The following is a 22,628-nucleotide window of genomic DNA, read 5'->3' as shown; positions in this document are numbered from 1 at the left end:
AAACTCGGGCCACATGACGTCGGCCGAGTCTGACTCTCAGCCTATTGCCCCGACTCACAGCCGGAATCGGCTCAGATCCATTGTGCTACTGTAGCTGGGTAAGGACTGTATCCAAGCAGTGTATCCAAGCACTGTATCTGCTTCACTTCTTGCCCAAAATCAGTCCTTAGCCATGGTAGCCAATATACCACATCCCCTCAGGCCTTATTGCTTAATTGGCCACCAGAAAGCTAAGAACCAAAGATGATCTATTATATTGACAAGATATTTGAGGAAGGAGGCGAGATCAGGTGAGACCCACATCACGACAAGAGAGACAACACAACACTACATAAAGAGAGACCTAAGGCAACAATAGAGCATGGCAGCAACACATGACAACACAGTATGGTACTGTAGCAACACAACATGACAACAACATGGTAGCAACACAACATGGCAGCAGCACAACATGGTACAAACATTATTGGGCACAGACAACAGCACAAAAGGCAAGAAGGTAGAGACAACAATACATCACGCAAAGCAGCCACAACTGTCAATAAGATTGTCCATGATTGAATCTTTGAATGAAGAAATTGAGATAAAACTGTCCAGTTTGAGTGTTTGTTGCAGCTCATTCCAGTCACTAGCTGCAGCGAACTGAAAATACGAGCGACCCAGGGATGTGTGTGCTTTGGGGACCTTTAACAGAATGTGACTGACAGAACGGGTGTTGTATGTGGATGATGAGGGCTGCAGTAGATATCTCAGACAGGGGGGAGTGAGGCCTAAGAGGGTTTATAAATAAGCATTAACCAGTGGGTCTTGCGACGGGTATACATAGATGACCAATTTACAGAGTATAGACTGCAGTGATGTGTCCTATGAGGAGCATCCGTGGCAAATCTGATGGCCAAATGGTAAAGAATATCTAGCCGCTCGAGAGCACCCTAACCTGTCGATCTATAAATTACATCTCTGTAGTCTAGCATGGGTAGGATGGTCATCTGAATCAGGGTTAGTTTGGCAGCAGGTTTTTTCCAACACTTTTGATAAACAGGGCAAAATAGAAATAGGTCTATAATAGTTAGTATCAGCTTGATCTCCCCTTTTAAATAAAGGACGTTAGCTAATTAATTTTCTAGCTATCATACAGTAGGCGTATATTCAACTTTTATATATTTCATATAAGTAGACATGCATTCATTATTGACTGAAGCGCATATAAAGCACCCACAAGCTACCGGTGGCGGAAAAAACAATCATGGTGACGAATTTCCGGCCAAGGGTGGTCCATTTTAAAAGTCATTCTTTCCTCCCATCCCCTGCAAGTGTATACTCGTCAGACGTCATGTTACATCATCAGAAGTGTCCACTAAATTTGAGGGCTGAGGGGATAGGGTGTGTCTTTTAAGTGTTTGGACCGCATATAGATTTGAGGTCCAGCCTCTGACCAGGTGGTCGTTATGGGACGGTCACGTGACCTTGTTAGAGGTGTTAGGCGACCAATGACTGGCAGGATGGTCCAACGTGGGGAGGAATTTGGGATTTGGTTTCCAGTCCATGATATCCAAAGCGCCTCCGTCTGTAATCTCGGTTAACCCAGAAGTAACATCTCGCTTAATTTGGTCAGCTACACGCATAATCTGCCCACGGGAGACTACTCCGTCTGTAATCATTCTTACATTGATGGCTCGTATATTTCCATCCTTATCTCAACTGTAGTAGTGAAATTAGTTCCGCAGTGACTGTGCCAGCTGCCATATCAGTTGTCCAGATGGGGGCGCACGGGGTCTGAGTGAAGCGCATTGTCCGCACAGACAGACGCGAGGAGGAGAGGACTTTATGAGAGGTTGCACCACAACTTGCTGTAGTCAATTCTGAACTTTCGGATCTGATCGTGTTGAGGACCCTGTCGCAGCTTTTCTTTTCTCCTCAATTTCAACACGCGTGGATCCAAGTCAACTTAATATGACAAAATGTCTATAAATGAAGTGTACGTTTTCCGACCGTTCAAGTTGATTGCTTTACTTTGTGTATTTCTGGCATTGTGTCTGGACATCGTAGCGTTATTGAGCCCCGCCTGGGTAACGGCAGAGCGTTTTTCTTTGTCGCTATGGGAATCATGTACTGAAACAGAGGCTGGCTGGAGATGCCTTTCCACCCTCACATCTGGTAAGAAGCGATTCACGTTTTTTTCCTAAAATGATTCTGTATCTTGATGTAAATCACGCCTTTCAAGTGGTTTTCTGTCCAGATGAAAAGGGGTCCCCACAATTAGTTATAATCCTTTGACTCCCAAAAGAATGGGGAAGTAGGCCTTTGTTGGCATAGCATGACTTGGGACTATATGAACCCAAACATTGTGATATTGGCCTGTTGTAACACACGTTATAGAACCTGGCTATAAAGCCTGGCTATAAAGCCTGCCTTCATGCTGTGGCATGGAAACTGGGGTTCTGGTGCAGTTTATGTATTTAACCTTTTATTTGACCAGGAAAAGCCCACTGAGACCCAGTCTTTTTTTCAGTTGTTTCTCTTTATCAAAGTTCTAACATAGGCTATACAATGTTTAGTCTACACACATTAACAGACTGGATAGAAGAACAATGCGTGAATCAATCTGATTATAGTGAGAGAAATGTCTGGAATTTACGGTGAATTTCTATGTACATCATGGATGAAGAGATCAAACAATGGACCATTGTTAATGCACTGTAATCGCTCTCTGTCCGGCTCCACATATGCGTGTCTACTGTAACATTTGCGTTCCAGGCCATTGGTAATATTTTGCTCTCTGCCCTGTCAGTCAGAGCGCGCCAGTATAGCGGAGATTCGCCACCTATGTGAGTAATTCTCGAGATACAAGTAGCTGTTTAGGCCTATCGGTTCTCTTTTCGTGTCCTCACGGCTTTTTGATCTTGCACTTTTAAGTTTTCTTTCTCAGCTGAGAGTTGTCCCTATGACGTGATGTGCCATCTGTGTGCTCCACTGGCCTTTGTAACTTCGTGAATGCAGGTGGGTGTGTTCCACCTATTGTTGCGTTCCACTGGTGTGGGACACTCTCTTTTTGGGAATGTCTCTGTCCCCCTCACTCTCTTTGAATGGGGGATGGGGATTGAGGGTCCTTGGTTATGGACTGAAAGCATTATCATAGATAGATTTCACAGTTTGTTTTAAGGAGACAGAGTTCTCACACATTCCTACAGGGTTTAAGACACATAAAAATATGTTTGATGAGAATGTATTCTATCTATTTATGGAAACAACATGTTATCATATTGCACTACTGAAACCTATCGTTGGTCTCTTTCAATATCCCATGCTCGTTCCTAACAAGAGTTTCTTCCTTCTCCCCTACTGCTTCTCAGTATCTCAGTAGCTGTTTGGCTGAACCTCCAAGCAGAGTAGAATGTGCTGTTTGTTTTACCTGCAGGGAGAGCATTAGTGATGACACTACTGCCACTGCAGCCAGCTTTATGACTCTAGCACAGAGCAGAGAGGCTGGCAGGCAGTGGAGACTGAGACAGACACCAGATGGGTGCTGTGCTCAGGCGAGGCAGGTTAACCCTGGCTGTCTCCTCTGGTAGGATCCTTTCTCTCAGATCTGTGCCCAGCCAGTGACACCCTCCCTCTCCCAACCCAGCTTAATGGTCCGTCTCTGTCAGAAAAACACCTGTCATTCTCCTGCCAGAGCCTCCTGCTACCCCCACCTCAGAGGTTTGTCTGGACAGACGGTGTCGTCAATGGAATGGTCTCTGTATTGTTCCTCTGGTCCATCCTGGTGTTGTGGTTGGTTCTAAGTCCAGCTCGTTTGAGTAGGGGTAAAATGAGGACGAGGCCTCTCATCTCACACAGCTTGATGAGGTGGAGCAGAGGGGGCATTCTGATCTCCTCCCCTCTGTTGTTGTGGTGGAATGTGTGGGGGGGGGGGGGGGGGTGAATGTGAGGTGGGCTCTGAGAGATAAGCTTGTCCCTGGGGCAGTGAGAGAGAACGCCTGCCTGGTGGAGCTCATTAGGACAAGGGCATCAGGGTTGTGGGGTTAACATTACAGGAGACAAAGGAGTAAATGGCCTGGGGGGGCAGAGAGACAGGACAGAGGACAGACGGAGCCCATTAGCTGCCTCCAGTGGAGCTTCTCTCTGTTCTCTGAGATGAGCCAGCCAACCGAGACGCAACAGACCTGAGGGAGAACTGAACAGTCAGCTGGATTTTGGAGCACTTGTGACCTCAGCACTTTCTGCACAGCCAGAACCTGGACAGAGGAGAGGCAGTGGCAGATGGGATGGAGGATATGGGAGAACCTTTTTGGCACATAGTCAAGTGAGCATGTTTGAAGTAGCTGTGTGGGTTAAGCTCCCTGTTCACTGTCTGCTAACACTGAAGAGGGAGAGCTGTGTGTGTTGGGGAATTTTTAGATCTTTCTTGAACACAAACACACACGTGTTTTGCGTTGTAACGAGCAGTAGGTTATTTGTTTCCTGCTTGTCTGTCATCACTGATCAGAGTTAATGGGGGATCCATTCAACTCCACCATAGTCTGATTTCAGTGAGTGACTAGTCGAGTACCCTGTGAATGGATGGCGGTGGTTGTCTGTAACATGTCTCCTCCTCCTGCAGACTGGCAGATCGCCACTCTGGTGCTGCTGCTGGCCGGTGCTGCGGTGACTCTGGTGACCTTCCTGGTGGCCCTCATCTCCCTGTGCCGGGGGACACACAGACGGCACTACCGCATGGTGGCCGTGTTCCTGTTTACTGCAGGTACATCCAACATAAACACCATACATGGACATACTGTACAACACTCTACAATAATCCACAACACCATCACTTACATCTCTAATGTTTCCCCTATATTCATTTAGGGGCAGTGGCCAACCGCTGTTAAATTCTTGCCACCACTGCAAAAAATATGATGTTTTTAATATATGTAAAGTACCAGTCAAAAGTTTGGACACACCTACTTATTCCAGGGTTTTTCTTTATTTTTTACTATTTTCTACATTGTAGAATAATACTGAAGACATTAAAACTATGACATAACACATATGGAATGTGTTAAACAAATCAAAATATATTTCATATTTGAGATTCTTCAAAGTAGCCACGCTTTGCCTTAATGACAGCTTTGCACACTCTTGGCATTCTCTCAACCAACATCATGAGGTAGTCACCTGGAATGCATTTCAATTAACAGGTGTGCCTTGTTAAAAGTTAATTTGTGGAATTTCTTTCCTTCTTAATGTGTTTGAGCCAATCAGTTGTGTTGTGACAAGGTGGTATACGGAAGATAGCCCTATTTGGTAAAATACCAAGTCCATATTATGGCAAGAACAACTCAAATAAGCAAAGAGAAACGTCACTCCATTACTTTAAGACATGAAGGTCAGTTAATGCAGAACATTTCTAAGAACTTTGAAAGTTTCTTCAAGTGCAGTCTCAAAAACCATCAAGCGCTATTATGAAACTGGCACTCGCATCTCTGCTAAACAATAAATGAAATGGCCACCGGACTATTTACATTGACCCCCCCACCACCCATTTTTACACTGCTGTTACTTGATGTTTACTATCTGTGACAAATAAGGTTTGATTTGATTTATTCGAGTGGATAGAGATAACATGGATTTTCCCCTGTTCCTGTTCCCAAATGGGCCATTCTAAATGGAAACAAATGTTACATATTAGTAAAGATGAGAGAATAGTCTGATGGGTGAAAATATGATCACTTGATGAGAGGGGACACAGCATGTGCAGCCTGAGGCAAGGAACAGAGAGCAAGCATTTCTTTGCGACTTTCTCAAATCATCAATAGCCTATAGTCCCGTCATGCAGCCCATATACATTTTGATTTGTAAGATATTCTAAGGTTTCTATCATTCACAACTAAAGTTGCCAAATAACTCAAAAATCAAGCATATTGGACCTGTTTCAAATGATCACTTTTACGCTCCACATATCCACTTCATATTTGCACTCGCGCCAGAATGGGAAAAATATAACTTCTATTTCATTCAGTTAAGTTCAATTCTATTCTTCTTACTATAAAATCATATAATATAAAATAATGGCATTGGACATAAACATATCTTGTCGGATAAATGAACAAGCCTACAGCCTATGACATGGAGCATAGCCAGGTCTATGACATGGAGCATAGCCAGGTCTATGGCAGGGAGCATAGCCAGGTCTACGGCATGGAGCATAGCCAGGTCTACGGCATGGAGCATAGCCAGGTCTACGACATGGAGCATAGCCAGGTCTATGACATGGAGCATAGCCAGGTCTATGGCAGGGAGCATAGCCAGGTCTACGGCATGGAGCATAGCCAGGTCTATGACATGGAGCATAGTCAGGTCTATGGCAGGGAGCATAGCCAGGTCTACGGCATGGAGCATAGCCAGGCCTATGGCATGGAGCATAGCCAGGTCTATGGCATGGAGCATAGCCAGGTCTATGGCATGGAGCATAGCCAGGTCTATGGCATGGAGCATAGCCAGGTCTATGGCAGGGAGCATAGCCAGGTCTATGACATGGAGCATAGCCAGGTCTATGGCATGGAGCATAGCCAGGTCTATGGCATGGAGCATAGCCAGGTCTATGGCATGGAGCATAGCCAGGTCTATGGCATGGAGCATAGCCAGGTCTATGGCATGGAGCATAGCCAGGTCTATGGCATGGAGCATAGCCAGGTCTATGGCATGGAGCATAGCCAGGTCTACGACATGGAGCATAGCCAGGTCTACGACATGGAGCATAGCCAGGTCTACGACATGGAGCATAGCCAGGTCTACGACATGGAGCATAGCCAGGTCTACGGCATGGAGCATAGCCAGGTCTACGGCATGGAGCATAGCCAGGTCTACGGCATGGAGCATAGCCAGGTCTACGACATGGAGCATAGCCAGGTCTACGGCAGGGAGCATAGCCAGGTCTATGACATGGAGCATAGTCTATGGCATGGAGCATAGCCAGGTCTACGACATGGAGCATAGCCAGGTCTACGACATGGAGCATAGCCAGGTCTACGACATGGAGCATAGCCAGGTCTACGGCATGGAGCATAGCCAGGTCTACGACATGGAGCATAGCCAGGTCTACGACATGGAGCATAGCCAGGTCTACGGCAGGGAGCATAGCCAGGTCTACGGCATGGAGCATAGCCAGGTCTACGGCATGGAGCATAGCCAGGTCTACGACATGGAGCATAGCCAGGTCTACGGCAGGGAGCATAGCCAGGTCTATGACATGGAGCATAGTCTATGGCATGGAGCATAGCCAGGTCTACGACATGGAGCATAGCCAGGTCTACGACATGGAGCATAGCCAGGTCTACGGCATGGAGCATAGCCAGGTCTACGGCATGGAGCATAGCCAGGTCTACGACATGGAGCATAGCCAGGTCTACGGCAGGGAGCATAGCCAGGTCTATGACATGGAGCATAGTCTATGGCATGGAGCATAGCCAGGTCTACGGCATGGAGCATAGCCAGGTCTACGGCATGGAGCATAGCCAGGTCTACGGCATGGAGCATAGCCAGGTCTACGGCATGGAGCATAGCCAGGTCTACGGCAAGGAGCATAGCCAGGTCTACGACATGGAGCATAGCCAGGTCTACGGCAGGGAGCATAGCCAGGTCTATGACATGGAGCATAGTCTATGGCATGGAGCATAGCCAGGTCTACGACATGGAGCATAGCCAGGTCTACGGCAGGGAGCATAGCCAGGTCTATGACATGGAGCATAGTCTATGGCATGGAGCATAGCCAGGTCTACGACATGGAGCATAGCCAGGTCTACGACATGGAGCATAGCCAGGTCTACGGCATGGAGCATAGCCAGGTCTACGGCATGGAGCATAGCCAGGTCTACGACATGGAGCATAGCCAGGTCTACGGCAGGGAGCATAGCCAGGTCTATGACATGGAGCATAGTCTACGGCATGGAGCATAGCCAGGTCTACGGCATGGAGCATAGCCAGGTCTACGGCATGGAGCATAGCCAGGTCTACGGCATGGAGCATAGCCAGGTCTACGGCAAGGAGCATAGCCAGGTCTACGGCATGGAGCATAGCCAGGTCTACGGCAAGGAGCATAGCCAGGTCTACGACATGGAGCATAGCCAGGTCTACGACATGGAGCATAGCCAGGTCTACGGCAAGGAGTATAGCCAGGTCTATGGCATGGAGCATATCCAGGTCTATGGCAAAGCGTATTGAAGCTGTTCTGGCGGCTCACGGTGACCCAACGCCCTATTAAGACGCTTTATGTTGGTGTTTCCTTTATTTTGGCAGTTACCTTTATTTTCCCTTCACACCACATTTGGTCTACATAGACACATAATTACCATTTGAGAAAATGGTCAAGTTTTTTGCACAAAGCTAAATAGACACTGACTGAGACTGAATGTGAGGGTGAGGTTGTGATGTGTTAAAAGTACCAATCTGTCTGTTTAATTGATTAGCACACAGCTCAGACACTCATACGTACCCCACAAGACATGCCACCAGAGGTCTTTTTAAAAGTCTCCAAGTCCAGAACAGTGGCTAGGAAATGCACAGTACTATATAGAGCCAGGATGGAACTCTCTTCCACCTTAGGTAACTCCAGCTAGGAGTCAAATCGGATCAAAAAAGCGATAAAACACCTCATGGCACAATAGGGACTCACACACTCTAAAACATGCACTCTACACACACACACACACACACACACACACACACACACACACACACACACAAACTCTAAAACATGCACTCTACACACACACAAACTCTAAAACATGCACTCTACACACACACACACTCTAAAACATGCACTCTACACACACACACACACACACACACTCTAAAACATGCACTCTACACACACACACACACTCTAAAACATGCGCTCTACACACACACTCTAAAACATGCACTCTACACACACACACACACACACACACACTCTAAAACATGCACTCTACACACACACACACACACACACACTCTAAAACATGCACTCTACACACACACACACACACACACACACACTCTAAAACATGCACTCTACAAACACCCACACACTCTAAAACATGCACTCTACACACACACACATACACACACACTCTAAAACATGCACTCTATACACACCCACACACTCTAAAACATGCACTCTACACACTCCCACACACTCTAAAACATGCACTCTACACACACTCACACACACTCTAAAACATGCACTCTACACACACACACACACACACTCTAAAACATGCACTCTACACACACACACACACACACACACACACACTCTAAAACATGCACTCTACACACACACACACACACACACACACTCTAAAACATGCCCTCTACAAACACCCACACACTCTAAAACATGCACTCTACACACACACACATACACACACACACACACACACACACACACACACTCTAAAACATGCACTCTACACACTCACACACACTCTAAAACATGCACTCTACACACACACACTCTAAAACATGCACTCTACACACTCACACACACTCTAAAACATGCACTCTACACACACACACACACACACACTAAAACATGCACTCTACACACATCATGACATTTTAGTCATTTAGCAGACGCTCTTATCCAGAGTGCATACATTTCATAACATTTTTGTTTTTTTTGTTTTTCCCATACTGGTCCCCCGTGGGAATCGAACCCACAACCCTGGCGTTGCAAACACCACGCTCTACCAACTGAGCCACACGGGACCATCCACACACTATTCTTAGTAATGTAGTATTGTAATACTGTGATGGAGAAATATATATTTATATAATGCACAGTGTTTTGTTTGATAAAACATTATATCTCTGTTTGGACCTCAGGACAGGAAGATGTGGATCCTAATAAAAGACTAAATAGTAAAGTGTGGAGAAGGAGAGGGTGGGGGCGATAAGAGAGTTGGGTTTGAGCTAACTCTTTCTGTGGTGAGGGAGCTGTTGTGAGACCCAGAAAGCAGGCTGCTGTGTGCCAAGAAAAAGCAGCCACAGAATTTGCACAGTTACCAATGAAGAGAGGAATGTATTCCCTCCCCATAGCTCTCTGCTTTGTCTACTCTCTCTCTCTCTCTCTCCCTCTCTGCTTTGTCTTCTCTCTCTCTCTCTCTCTCTCTCTCTCTCTCTCTCTGCTTTGTCTACTCTCTCGCTCTCTCTCTCTCTCTCTCTCTCTCTCTCTGCTTTGTCTGCTCTCTCTTTCTCTCTCTCTCTCTCTCTCTCTGCTTTGTCTACTCTCTCTCTCTCTCTCTCTCTCTCTCTCTCTCTCTCTCCTTTGTCTGCTCTCTCTCTCTCTCTCTCTCTCTGCTTTGTCTACTGTCTCTCTCTCTGCTTTGTCTACTCTCTCTCTCTCTCTCTCTCTCTCTCTCTCTCTCTCTCTGCTTTGTCTACTCTCTCTCTCTCTCTCTCTCTCTCTCTCTCTCTCTCTGCTTTGTCTACTCTCTCTCTCTCTCTCTCTCTCCTTTGTCTGCTCTCTCTTTCTCTCTCTCTCTCTCTGCTTTGTCTACTCTCTCTCTCTCTCTCTCTCTCTCTCTGCTTTCTCTGCTCTCTCTCTCTCTCTCTCTCTCCTCTGCTTTGTCTGCTCTCTCTCTCTCTCTCTCTCTCTGCTTTGTCTACTGTCTCTCTCTCTGCTTTGTCTACTCTCTCTCTCTCTGCTTTGTCTGTGCTCACTCACTCACTCACTCTTTCTGTCTGCTCTGGTCCTTTTCCTTTTCAGGCTCAGTGAAACACAGTAAATTGTCCTGGAATGACAGTGCAGAGGAGCGCTGAACTCATAAAGTCATTCTTCAAAAAATGAATTTCACAATACTTTGTGTTTGTCTTGTGTGAACTGTACTGTTGCAAATTAACAGCTGCATATTAAAACCAATACATCACCATATAAAACATTCACAGAGGGGACAAGCATAGTAGACCAGGGCTCCCGAGTGGTCTAAGGCACTGCATCTCTGTGCTAGAGGCATCACTACAGACCCTGGTTCAATTCCAGGCTGTATCACAACCGGCCATGATTGCGAGTCCAATAGGGCGGCGCACAATTGACCTAGCGTCGTCCGGGTTTGGCCGGGGTAGGCCTTCATTGTAAAGTAAGAATTTGTTCTTAGCTGACTTGCCTAGTTAAATAAAGGTTAAAATATAAGAAAGCAATATTAAACAGACATTGTTTTTGTTGTTTGTTCTAATAATGAAAAACAAAAGGTGTGTTCGTGCGTGTCTGTGTGTTTTATGTTTGTGTATGTGATGTCAGGATTAGAGCGGTGTACAGTGCAGTCAGTACATCTTGTGGTTTGAAAACAATGATGAAGCAGAGACCACAGCCTTACTTGGGTGGTGCTCAGTACAACTTTCCCCAATATAAAACTTGTTTATATAACAGACATGCATCCTGCTATGCCATTTATGTCGAATGCTAACAAATACTCTTACTCCCACTCCCTGCACTTTCTCTTAGGCCTCAACACATATCTTTTCTAAGTGTTGTGTTTGGGAAGTGTTGTGTTTGGGAAGTGTTGTGTTTGGGAAGTGTTGTGTTTGGGAAGTGTTGTGTTTGGGAAGTGTTGTGTGTGGGAAGTGTTGTGTTTGGGAAGTGTTCTGCAAGTCCATTGGGGGACAGGTGTAAGGATGGATACAGCCAACCATTGGTTCCATCACCCGGTTACTTAAGTTCACTCTTGGAAAAACCTAAACAGCATGAACGCCTGCAGTACTGTAGGAACAGTATGTAGTGGGTAGATATGTCTGAGGCTTTCGCTGTTTGTCATTTGCTGAGAAATGAGTAAGAGGCAGTGCTTTCAGGCCTGGTCAGGATAAAGGTCTCCTTATGGCAGGAAAGCCCCCAGTCACAGGAGAGAGGTGGAGGGAGGGGGGAGAAGGAGGGGAAGAGAGCCCTTAGTCACAGGATGGAGAGGAAGAGAGCCCTTAGTCACAGGATGGAGGGGGAGAGAGCCCTCAGTCACAGGATGGAGGGGAAGAGAGCCCTCAGTCACGGGATGGAGGGGAAGAGAGCCCTCAGTCACGGGATGGAGGGGAAGAGAGCCCTCAGTCACGGGATGGAGGGGAAGAGAGCCCTCAGTCACGGGATGGAGGGGAAGAGAGCCCTCAGTCACGGGATGGAGGGGGAAGAGAGCCCTCAGTCACGGGCTGGAGGGGGAAGAGAGCCCTCAGTCACGGGCTGGAGGGGGGAGAGAGCCCTCAGTCACGGGATGGAGGGGGAGAGAGCCCCCAGTCACGGAATGGAGGGGGAGAGAGCCCTCAGTCACGGGATGGAGGGGGAGAGAGCCCTTAGTCACAGGGTGGAGGGGGGGAGGGGGAGAGAGCCCTCAGTCACAGGGTGGAGGGGGGGAGGGGGAGAGAGCCCTCAGTCACAGGATGGAGGGGGAGAGAGCCCTCAGTCACGGGATGGAGGAGAGAGCCCTCAGTCACGGGATGGAGGGGGGAGAGAGCCCTCAGTCACGGGATGGAGGGGGAGAGAGCCCTCAGTCACAGGATGGAGGGGGAGAGAGCCCTCAGTCACGGGAATGGGGGGTTAGAGAGCCCTCAGTCACGGGATTGAGGGGGAGAGAGCCCTCAGTCATGGGATGGAGGGGCGAGGGGGAGAGAGCCCTCAGTCATGGGATGGAGGGGGGGAGAGCCCTCAGTCACGGGATGGAGGGGGAGAGAGCCCTCAGTCACGAGATGGAGGTGGAGAGAGCCCTCAGTCACGGGATGGAGGGGGGGAGAAGGAGAGAGCCAGCAGTCATGAGAGGGGGAGAGGGAGAGGGAGAGAGCCCTCAGTCATGGGAGGGAGAGAGCCCTCAGTCATGGGAGGGAGGGGGGGAGAAGGAGAGAGCCAGCAGTCATGGGAGGGAGAGGGGGAGAGGGAGAGAGCCCTCAGTCATGAGAGGGAGAGGGAGAGAGCCCTCAGTCATGGGAGAGAGAGAGAGTGGTACATTTCCCAGCCTTTCCCCTAGTCAGAGAAAGGCTTGGAGTCAAGTGTTGTGCCTAACTGCTGGCCAGAGGTACAGCCCCAACGCAGCCGCTTCAGTCTGGCCTCCCTCAGAGTCACGTTCCTTGGCTTATGTCTCAGCCTACCCCCCTCTCCATCTCCTCTCCTCCAGACCCCGTCGCCTTGTACAGCAGGAAGGAAATAGGTGGTCTCAGTAAATTACACAATGTCCTCGCTCTGAGTCCAGTACTCACACGTACTCACATGTATACACACACACACACGGAACAGTAGTTAAAATGTCTAGAGGGCCCACAGTGTGGTATTTCTCTCTCTTAACTAGGCACCCTACCGTTTGACTCTAAAAGTAGGAAGAACACACATGCAATGACAGCTTCCTGCTCTTAAAAGGATGTATTAAGAATGTGTTGACTCAGAATGTGAGGAATGTGATGTGAGGGATGAGTTTACACAATGTGACCAAAGGGAGCCAAAGTGATTCATAACTTTAACAGTTGTAGCGGTATTAGATCAAAGTTCAATCGGCTAACACTGGTGACTATTCCACAGGATGTACAGAACACTCACTGAGCCTTATAACAACCTGACAACTGTGTCACGAACCGGCTCAAAGTTCGTAACAAAAGGGAGACAACGTGGAGACAAGGAATAACAAAATATATATTTATTAACTAAGGTAACCTATATACAAATAAACATAGTGTGTCTGCATGGAGAGAGTCTGTCCAGTGAATGTGGAAGAGGGCCCTTTATCCTGGGACACACCCGGGCCCAGGTGTTTCCCCTGTGGCTCCGCCCACCGGTATCCTAATAAGGAAACAAAAGCAAAGAGAGAGAATACGGCAGACGGAGTGGGAGGGTCGTCACAACTACTGTGTTAAACCTCTCCTGCTCTGCAAGTTGCACCGAACAATGTTAACACATGATGTCCATAATGAAAGTTCTGTCGCTATAGGGATATTTCAGTGTGACATCAGGTTTTCTATTATGACCTCTGCCGCTACAGTCTATAGAAAGGTTTGTGGGCATACGCACATCCTTAAAAACATAGGCCAATAAAGAACACTAGTAAAGAACAAGAAGGCCTGCACACTGTTAAAGCTCCCAATTCCCCACTTTATTGACAACGTTTCCATCCGAATCGGATGTTCGTCAGGTCAAACGTTGTCGATGAAGCGGTGAATTGGGAGCTTTAACAGTGTTCTTTACTCTGCCACTACAGACTCAATACAGTCCAGTGGAACACAACTTTAAACACTGGTGGAACATTTGACTTTTCTCTGGAAGTTCAGGATCATATGACAGTATTATGCCTACATAGAGCCAGTTATAGTACAGGTGTCAGATCTTACACTGAACAAAAATATATTCGTGTTGGTCCCATGTTTCATCAGCTGAAATAAAAGATCACAACATTTTTCCATAGGCACAAAAATCACTTAGGCACTTTACCTCCCTGTTAGTGAGCATTTCTACTTTGCCAAGATAATCCATCCACCTGACAGGTGTGACATATCAAGAAGCTGATTAAACACCATGGTCATAAAACACAATGGCACAAGTTGTCTCAGGTTTTGAGGGAGTGTGTTATTGGGATACTGACTGCAGGAATGTCCACCAAACTGTTGCCAGACAATTGAATGTTCATTTCTCTACCATAAACCGCCTCCAACGTCTTTTTAGAGAATTTGGCAGTATGTCCAACCGGCCTCACAACCACTGACCACGTGTAACCATGCCAACCCAGGACCTCCACATCTGGCTTCTTCACCTGCGGTATCGTCTGAGACCAGCTTATCGGACACCTGATGAAACTGTGGGTTTACACAACCAAAGGATTTCTGCACAAACTGTCAGAATCCGTCACAGGGAAGCTCATCTGAGTACTCGTCGTCCTCACCAGGGTTTTGACCTGACTGCAGTTCGTCGTAACCGACTTCAGTGGGCAAATGCTCACCTTCAATGGCCACTGGCATGCTGGAGAAGTGTGATCTTCACAGATTAATCCTGGTTTCAGCTATACCGGTCAGATGGCAGACAGCGTGTGTGGCGCCGTGTGGGCGAGCAGTTTGCTGATGTCAGTGTTGTGAACAGAGTGCCCCGTGGTGGCGGTGGGGTTATGGTATGGGCAGGCATAAGCTACTGACAATGATCACAATTGTATTTTATCGAAGGCAATTTGAATGCACAGATATACCGGGACGAGATCCTAAGGCCCATTGTCGTGCCATTCATATTCCGCCATCACCGTTTCAGCATGAGAATGCACGGCCCCATGTCACAAGGATCTGTACACAATTCCTGGAAACAAAAAATGCCCCAGTTCTTTCCTGGCCTGCGTACTCACCAGACATGTCACCCATTGAGCATGTTTGGGATGCTCAGCGTGTTCCAGTTCCTGCCAATATCTAGCAATTTCGCACTGCCATTGAAGAGGAGTGGGACAACATTCAACAGGTCACAATCAACATCCTGATCAACTCTATGTGAAGGAGATGTCGCGCTGCATGAGGCAAATGGTGGTCACACCAGAAACTGACTGGTCTTCTGATCCACACCCATACCTTTTTTTTAAGGTATCTTTGACCAACAGATGCATATCTGTAGTCCCAGTCATGTGAAATCCATAGATTATGGCCTAATTAATTTATTTCAATTGACTAATTTCGTTATATGAGCGGTAACATAATTGTTGCATATTGGCATTTATATTTTTGTTCAGTGTAATTTGATCTCTTTTTTTTGCTGATAGTTTTAAGGTGAGCCTATTGCACTTTTCATGTAGCCTCATTTTTCCAGCTAATAGCATAACCACCGATCGAGCAACATTATGGACTATTATGCTGTAGGATTATTTTGCTACGACAATGCTGGTCAAATTAAGATCCAGTATCTGTAGGCCTTTACCTAAATACTTCAGTACAGCGTGTAAAATACTGGACCAGAATTGTTTAATACAATGGCCTGTATTCATAAAGCGTCTGAGAGTAGGAGTTCGGATCTAGGATCAGGTGCCTGCTGTCCATATAAACCTATTTATTTTGACCTGAAAGGCAAACTGATCCTAGATCAGCACTCACCTGAGTTGCTTTGTGAATACGGGCCAATGAGCCTATATTTAGGCTGTGGTCAATAAAGCCCAAGAATGTTATGCCACAACCATAGAGTATAACATATGGTAGAGTACTGCTCAGAGTCAACTGAAGGAGGATGCATTAGAACGTTACAAGAGAACTAGAGATTGGATACAGGATGTTGTTTGTTTACTGTGTGGTGAAGTATGGGCCAGCGTGTTGTGCTGCAGTAATGAGTCTGGTGGGTGTGTTGTGCCTGGTAGGGCGGTGGTGTATGTTTCATGATTATCCACTCATGGTGTGATTGTGATAACGTACAGAAACCTCACAATCAAATGTCGATCGTATTACCTCCCCAGAGAATTCTCTCAGTTATAGTCACAGCTGTGTATATTCCCCCTCAAGCCGATACCATGACGACCCTCATGGAACTACACTGGACTTTGTGCAAACTGGAAACCACATATTCTGAGGCCGCATTTTATTGTAGCTGGGGATTTTAACAAAGCAAATTTGAGGAAAATGTTACCGAAGTTCTATCAACACATTGACTTTAGTTCTCACGCTGGGAAAACACTTGACCACTGCTATTCTCTCTTCACATATGCCTACAAGCCCCTCCCCCGCCCTCTCTTCGGCAAATCAGATCACAACTCCATTTTGCTCCTCCCTTCCTATAGGCAGAAACTCAAACAGGAAGTACCCGTGCTAAGGTCTATTCAATGCTCATCTGACCAATCGGAATCCATGCTTCAAGATTGTTTTGATCACGTGGACTGGAATATGTTCCGGGTAGCCTCTGAGAATAACATTGACGTATACACAGACACGGTGACTGAGTTCATCAGGAAGTGTATAGAGGATGTTGTTCCCACTGTGACTATTAAAACCTACCCAAACACCGTGGATAGATGGCAGCATTTGCGCTAAACTGAAAGCGCAAACCACCGTATTTAACCATGGCAAGGTGACCGGGAATATGGATGAATACAAACCGTGTAGTTATTCCCTCCGTAAGGCAATCGCACAGTGCCATCGACGCAGCCCCCTCCCAAGGACTGTTGGCTCTCGATCTCCATGGCCGACGTAAGACATTTTAAGCGTGTTAACCCTCACATGGCTGCCGGCCCAGACGGCATCCCTATCCGCGTCCTCAGAGCATGCGCTGACCATTTGGCTGGAGTGGTTACGGACATATTCAATTTCACCCTATCCCAGTCTGCTGTCCCCCTTGCTTCAAGATGTCCACAATTGTTCTTGTACCTAAGAAAGCAAAGGTAACTGAACTAAATGACAATCACCCCATAGCACTCACTTCTGTCATGAAGTGCTTTGACAGGCTAGTTAAAAATCATATCACCTCTACCTTACCTGACACCCGAGACCCACTTCAATTTACTTACCGCCCCAATAGATCCACATACAATGCAATCGCCATTGCACTGGACACTGCCCTATCCCATCTGGATAAGAGGAATACTTATGTAAGAATGCTGATCATTGATTATAGCTCAGCCTTCAACACCATAATACCCTCCAAGCTCATCATCAAGATCGGGGCCCTGGGTCTGAACCCCGCCCTGCGCATCTGGGGTCCTGGACTTCCTGAATAGCCGCCCCATGTGGTGAAGGTAGGAAACAATACCTCCACTTCACTGATCCTCAACAAGGTTGAGTGCTTAGCCCCCTCCTGTACTCCCTGTTCACCCATGACTGCGTGGCCACGCACACCTCCAACTCAATCATCAAGTTTGCAGACAACACAACCATAGTAGGCCTGATTATCAACAATGGCAAGACAGCCTACAGGGGGGAGGTGAGGATCCTGGCGGAGTGGTGCCAGGAAAATAACCTCTGCCTCAACGGCAACAAAACAAAGGGGCTAATCATGGACTTCAGGAAAAAGCAGAGGGAGCACGCCCTTATCCACATCAACAGGACCGCAGTGGAGAAAGTGGAAAGCTTCAAGTTCCTCGGCATACACATCGCTGACAAACCGAAAGGGTCCACCCGCACAGACAGTGTGGTGAAGAAGGCCTCTTCAACCTCAGGAGGCTGAAGAAATTTGGCTTGGCCCCTAAGAACCTCACAAACTTTTACAGATGCACAATTGAGAGTATCCTGTCGGGCTGTATCACCGCCTGGTATGGCAACTGCACCGCCCGCAACCGCAGGGCTGTCCAGAGGGTGGTGCCTGGTAGGTCTGTTGTGCCCGGTGGGTGTGTTGTCCCTGGTAGTTGGCTGCAGGCTACAGTAATAAACCCGGTGGGTGTGTTGTGCCTGGTAGTTGGCTGCAGGCTACAGTAATAAACCCGGTGGGTGTGTTGTGCCTGGTAGTTGGCTGCAGGCTACAGTAATAAACCCGGTGCGTGTGTTGTGCCTGGTAGTTGGCTGCAGGCTACAGTAATAAACCCGGTGCGTGTGTTGTGCCTGGTAGTTGGCTGCAGGCTACAGTAATAAACCCGGTGGGTGTGTTGTGCCTGGTAGTTGGCTGCAGGCTACAGTAATAAACCCGGTGCGTGTGTTGTGCCTGGTAGTTGGCTGCAGGCTACAGTAATAAACCCGGTGGGTGTGTTGTGCCTGGTAGTTGGCTGCAGGCTACAGTAATAAACCCGGTGGGTGTGTTGTGCCTGGTAGTTGGCTGCAGGCTACAGTAATAAACCCGGTGCGTGTGTTGTGCCTGGTAGTTGGCTGCAGGCTACAGTAATAAACCCGGTGGGTGTGTTGTGCCTGGTAGTTGGCTGCAGGCTACAGTAATAAACCCGGTGCGTGTGTTGTGCCTGGTAGTTGGCTGCAGGCTACAGTAATAAACCCGGTGGGTGTGTTGTGCCTGGTAGTTGGCTGCAGGCTACAGTAATAAACCCGGTGGGTGTGTTGTGCCTGGTAGTTGGCTGCAGGCTACAGTAATAAACCCGGTGCGTGTGTTGTGCCTGGTAGTTGGCTGCAGGCTACAGTAATAAACCCGGTGGGTGTGTTGTGCCTGGTAGTTGGCTGCAGGCTACAGTAATAAACCCGGTGGGTGTGTTGTGCCTGGTAGTTGGCTGCAGGCTACAGTAATAAACCCGGTGCGTGTGTTGTGCCTGGTAGTTGGCTGCAGGCTACAGTAATAAACCCGGTGCGTGTGTTGTGCCTGGTAGTTGGCTGCAGGCTACAGTAATAAACCCGGTGCGTGTGTTGTGCCTGGTAGTTGGCTGCAGGCTACAGTAATAAACCCGGTGCGTGTGTTGTGCCTGGTAGTTGGCTGCAGGCTACAGTAATAAACCCGGTGGGTGTGTTGTGCCTGGTAGTTGGCTGCAGGCTACAGTAATAAACCCGGTGGGTGTGTTGTGCCTGGTAGTTGGCTGCAGGCTACAGTAATAAACCCGGTGGGTGTGTTGTGCCTGGTAGTTGGCTGCAGGCTACAGTAATAAACCCGGTGCGTGTGTTGTGCCTGGTAGTTGGCTGCAGGCTACAGTAATAAACCCGGTGGGTGTGTTGTGCCTGGTAGTTGGCTGCAGGCTACAGTAATAAACCCGGTGGGTGTGTTGTGCCTGGTAGTTGGCTGCAGGCTACAGTAATAAACCCGGTGGGTGTGTTGTGCCTGGTAGTTGGCTGCAGGCTACAGTAATAAACCCGGTGCGTGTGTTGTGCCTGGTAGTTGGCTGCAGGCTACAGTAATAAACCCGGTGCGTGTGTTGTGCCTGGTAGTTGGCTGCAGGCTACAGTAATAAGGAGCTGTTGGGCCTCTGAGGGGAGGAGCAGACAGAGTGATAGGACCCGTGGAGGAGGAACAGGGTTTATAGAGTGTAGTGGACGCTGAGGGGAGGGGTGTGAATGGACCCCCTGGGTAACGGCTGGGTTGGGATATCTATCTACCACCCTTTTCCTGGCCCTGGCTGTTGTCCTCTCTGACTCGCACACAGCTCCAGTTTCCCATCAGGAGCCTTGGCATCAATGGTTCTCTACCTGCACACAGGTAGTCATTCATTCATACAACAAAGAGCCTTGTCAGGCAAGCAGAAGTGATGATGGCTATCTGGTGATGTTCCCTTTTACCATCTCACATAGTATACAGAGATAGTAGACATACGTACATTGTCTAATTGCTAAACTGTAAAATGTTAACTCACAGAAAGATGTAAATATGTTATCTGTTTTTTTCCCCCTTTCTTTCAGTGGTCCTTCAGGCCTGTGCACTGGTCCTCTACCCAATCAAGTTTATTGATGGAACTGTCCTCCAGACCTACCATGAGTTCAACTGGGGCTACGGACTGGGCTGGGGAGGCACCATCTTCATGCTAGGGGGAGGCATCCTCTTCTGCCTCCGGACGGACATGTACGAGGACGCTATGTACTGAGTCCTCTCTCTCTCTCCTACTCTCTATATCTCTCTCTTGTTCTTTCTGTCACACACACAAACAAATATTGCCATTCACTCTCTTGTGCGACAACACACCCACACAAACACATCCTTCCTCTGCCCACATAGACAAGCTTCGACACCTACATACAGTACATCTCTGTTATTTATAGACAGCGTGTGAGGGCTCCTGGCTCTGGCTGATCAGCAGGAGAGATGAAGTCGGAGGAGCAGCTGTGTGGAGAGACTGTCTGCCTGTCCCCAGTGGGGTGCCAGAGACCCTCACCACGGTCAGACAGACAGACAGCCATGATGTTAAATCACAGAAATGGTTTTGGACAGACGGGCCACTCGACCTATGAACTTTTCTACAGCACATCCCATGAGTCTCCATTCGTAGAGCAACAAGGTAGTAGATTCTCTGAGCCCTACCCTCTGAGCTGAGGTGTTTATATAAGGGATTGTTACAGTATATGGGCCATCCCACCAATTCGGTGGCTTTTGAAAAAAATACGTTTTGATTTAACATTTTAACATTCTGTCATAAAGAGCAAATGTTCAACTTAATAAAAGTTTTCCCATCTCAAAATAAATGTAAAAGACAATAAAAAGTCCCTATTAGCTGCCAAATAAAGTGACAGGGTTGACAATTGAATCTTAAATCAGCCATGAATCCTGTTTTGACTTGGAGAATGGAAGCTTGTTGTTTCCAACAGGGAGTGGCAATTGAATGCAAGCTTCACCAAAAATGTTTAATTGTTTAAACATTTCTAGTATGTCTATCTATGGGTAACAGGGTTGACGTGTTGTGCTCGAGCCCCTCACTTTCCACGACAGACACTAGAAAATGGCCAATAGGAGTAGAGCCTTCAAAAGGAAGGCATAGTTTCACCATATTAAAATGAGAGTTAAGATAATGTAACAGGCTTGACCTTAAAATGAGGGGCAGAGGTAAATGATTCACTAATCACATTAAATAAATCATTTTCAGAAATGATTTTGCCAAAGCAACTTCATAACTAGGGCTTTACAATGATGGTGAAAACTTACAGAATTTTAGGGTTAAGTGGGTTAAATATTAAAAGTCACAGAGGGTGCATGGAGGGACATGTCAAAATACAGAATTTGGGCTCTTTAGCAAGTCTTTATTCATATAAAAAATGTGATTTATAGAATTCTCCATGTGGTCTATATTAATTTAATATAAGTCTTTTAAAATGTAATATCGGTGCACAATGTTTACTTAAAATAGCAAATAGATTCAAAAGGCACTCTTAGTGGAACGACCCATATATTCCTTTTTTTTCTTTTGTGTATTTTTATGTGATGACGACAAATAATATTGTTAATGTATTGATGGTATCATTTATCTTGCTATCTATTCTCCCACAGGAAGATATATATTTTATGTATTGCTGTTTGATAATTGCAGTTTCTGAACACTGAGAACTTAAAATGGGTGAATCCCAAAACATACCTGGTTTTCTAACTCCTCCTGACATTTGTAGTGTAAAATAAACAATACTGATATATATGCAATAATGACCAAATGCTTCTCATTTATTTCAAATTATTACAGCAGTCTTAAGCGTTTGCTCTGGATTATGTCAAATGCTTTGCAAGTTGATTTGGTAGTCTGAACATTTGCACAACTATGAAGAGTGAAAGTCATGTGAACATGCATAGCATAGTCTTTGAACAGTATAGTTCCAGTCATAACTCTGGCCCAGAAATACCCAGTGAAACTATGGCAGGAATGTACCACTGAGGAGAAATGTAAATGATCAGTTCCTCTCTTTGGAGGAAGGGGCATGGCAGGGAGCCACTTGCAATCTCTTACATGGCTGCACCATTCTATCATGACCCAGGACACAAGGGCCTCGCAGGCCAGAACGAAACAGCCGCAGCAGGGCAATTATAGTTGTCATTACCAGTGTGGCTGCTTGCGGCTAAATGGGACGTGGGAATGAGACTCCTGGGCTGGAGCGTAATGAGGTTTGGAGCTATTGGCTGGCAGGATATTGATGGTCTCTCAGGGCTTCACACAGACACTAATAGTGGTTCCTATCCACTAGATGAAAGTGGGGCCAAACAACAGCGGCAAAATAGTTCAGGACCCCACCATTTATTACATGCCTATTGTGCTATTAGAGTGCTATAAGAGTGGTACAGTATCATTATTGCCTATTTTGACATTTTGAATGTTCAGGACCTAATGAATATGTAAATATCAAACACGTCCCAAGCACGTCTC

The 22,628-nt window shown here is 47.0% G+C and overlaps 1 protein-coding gene across 1 annotated transcript; it reads left to right on the top strand.

Annotated features, from left to right (window-relative positions):
* Positions 1-1,533: 1,533 nt before the first annotated feature.
* LOC115204331 (transmembrane protein 47) lies at positions 1,534-21,916 on the top strand. The gene is made up of 3 exons (XM_029769824.1): positions 1,534-2,157; positions 4,604-4,744; positions 20,191-21,916. The coding sequence occupies exons 1-3, from the start codon at positions 1,962-1,964 to the stop codon at positions 20,370-20,372; spliced, it is 519 nt and encodes a 172-aa protein (XP_029625684.1). The 5' UTR covers positions 1,534-1,961; the 3' UTR covers positions 20,373-21,916.
* Positions 21,917-22,628: the final 712 nt, after the last annotated feature.

The sequence above is a fragment of the Salmo trutta genome, chromosome 12 (genome assembly GCF_901001165.1).
Source record: "Salmo trutta chromosome 12, fSalTru1.1, whole genome shotgun sequence".
NCBI classification, from domain to species: domain Eukaryota; kingdom Metazoa; phylum Chordata; class Actinopteri; order Salmoniformes; family Salmonidae; genus Salmo; species Salmo trutta.
Note: the sequence above shows the minus strand (reverse complement) of the source record. Positions and strands in the feature narration are given on the sequence as shown.

What these genes read in the sequence shown, in the direction of transcription:
- LOC115204331 (XM_029769824.1), top strand. Translation starts at nt 1,962, where the DNA reads ATGTCTATAAATGAAGTGTACGTTTTCCGACCGTTCAAGTTGATTGCT. An exon ending in CCTTTCCACCCTCACATCTG is followed by an intron (nt 2,158 to 4,603) that starts GTAAGAAGCGAT and finishes CTCCTCCTGCAG; the next exon opens with ACTGGCAGATCGCCACTCTG. An exon ending in CGTGTTCCTGTTTACTGCAG is followed by an intron (nt 4,745 to 20,190) that starts GTACATCCAACA and finishes CCTTTCTTTCAG; the next exon opens with TGGTCCTTCAGGCCTGTGCA.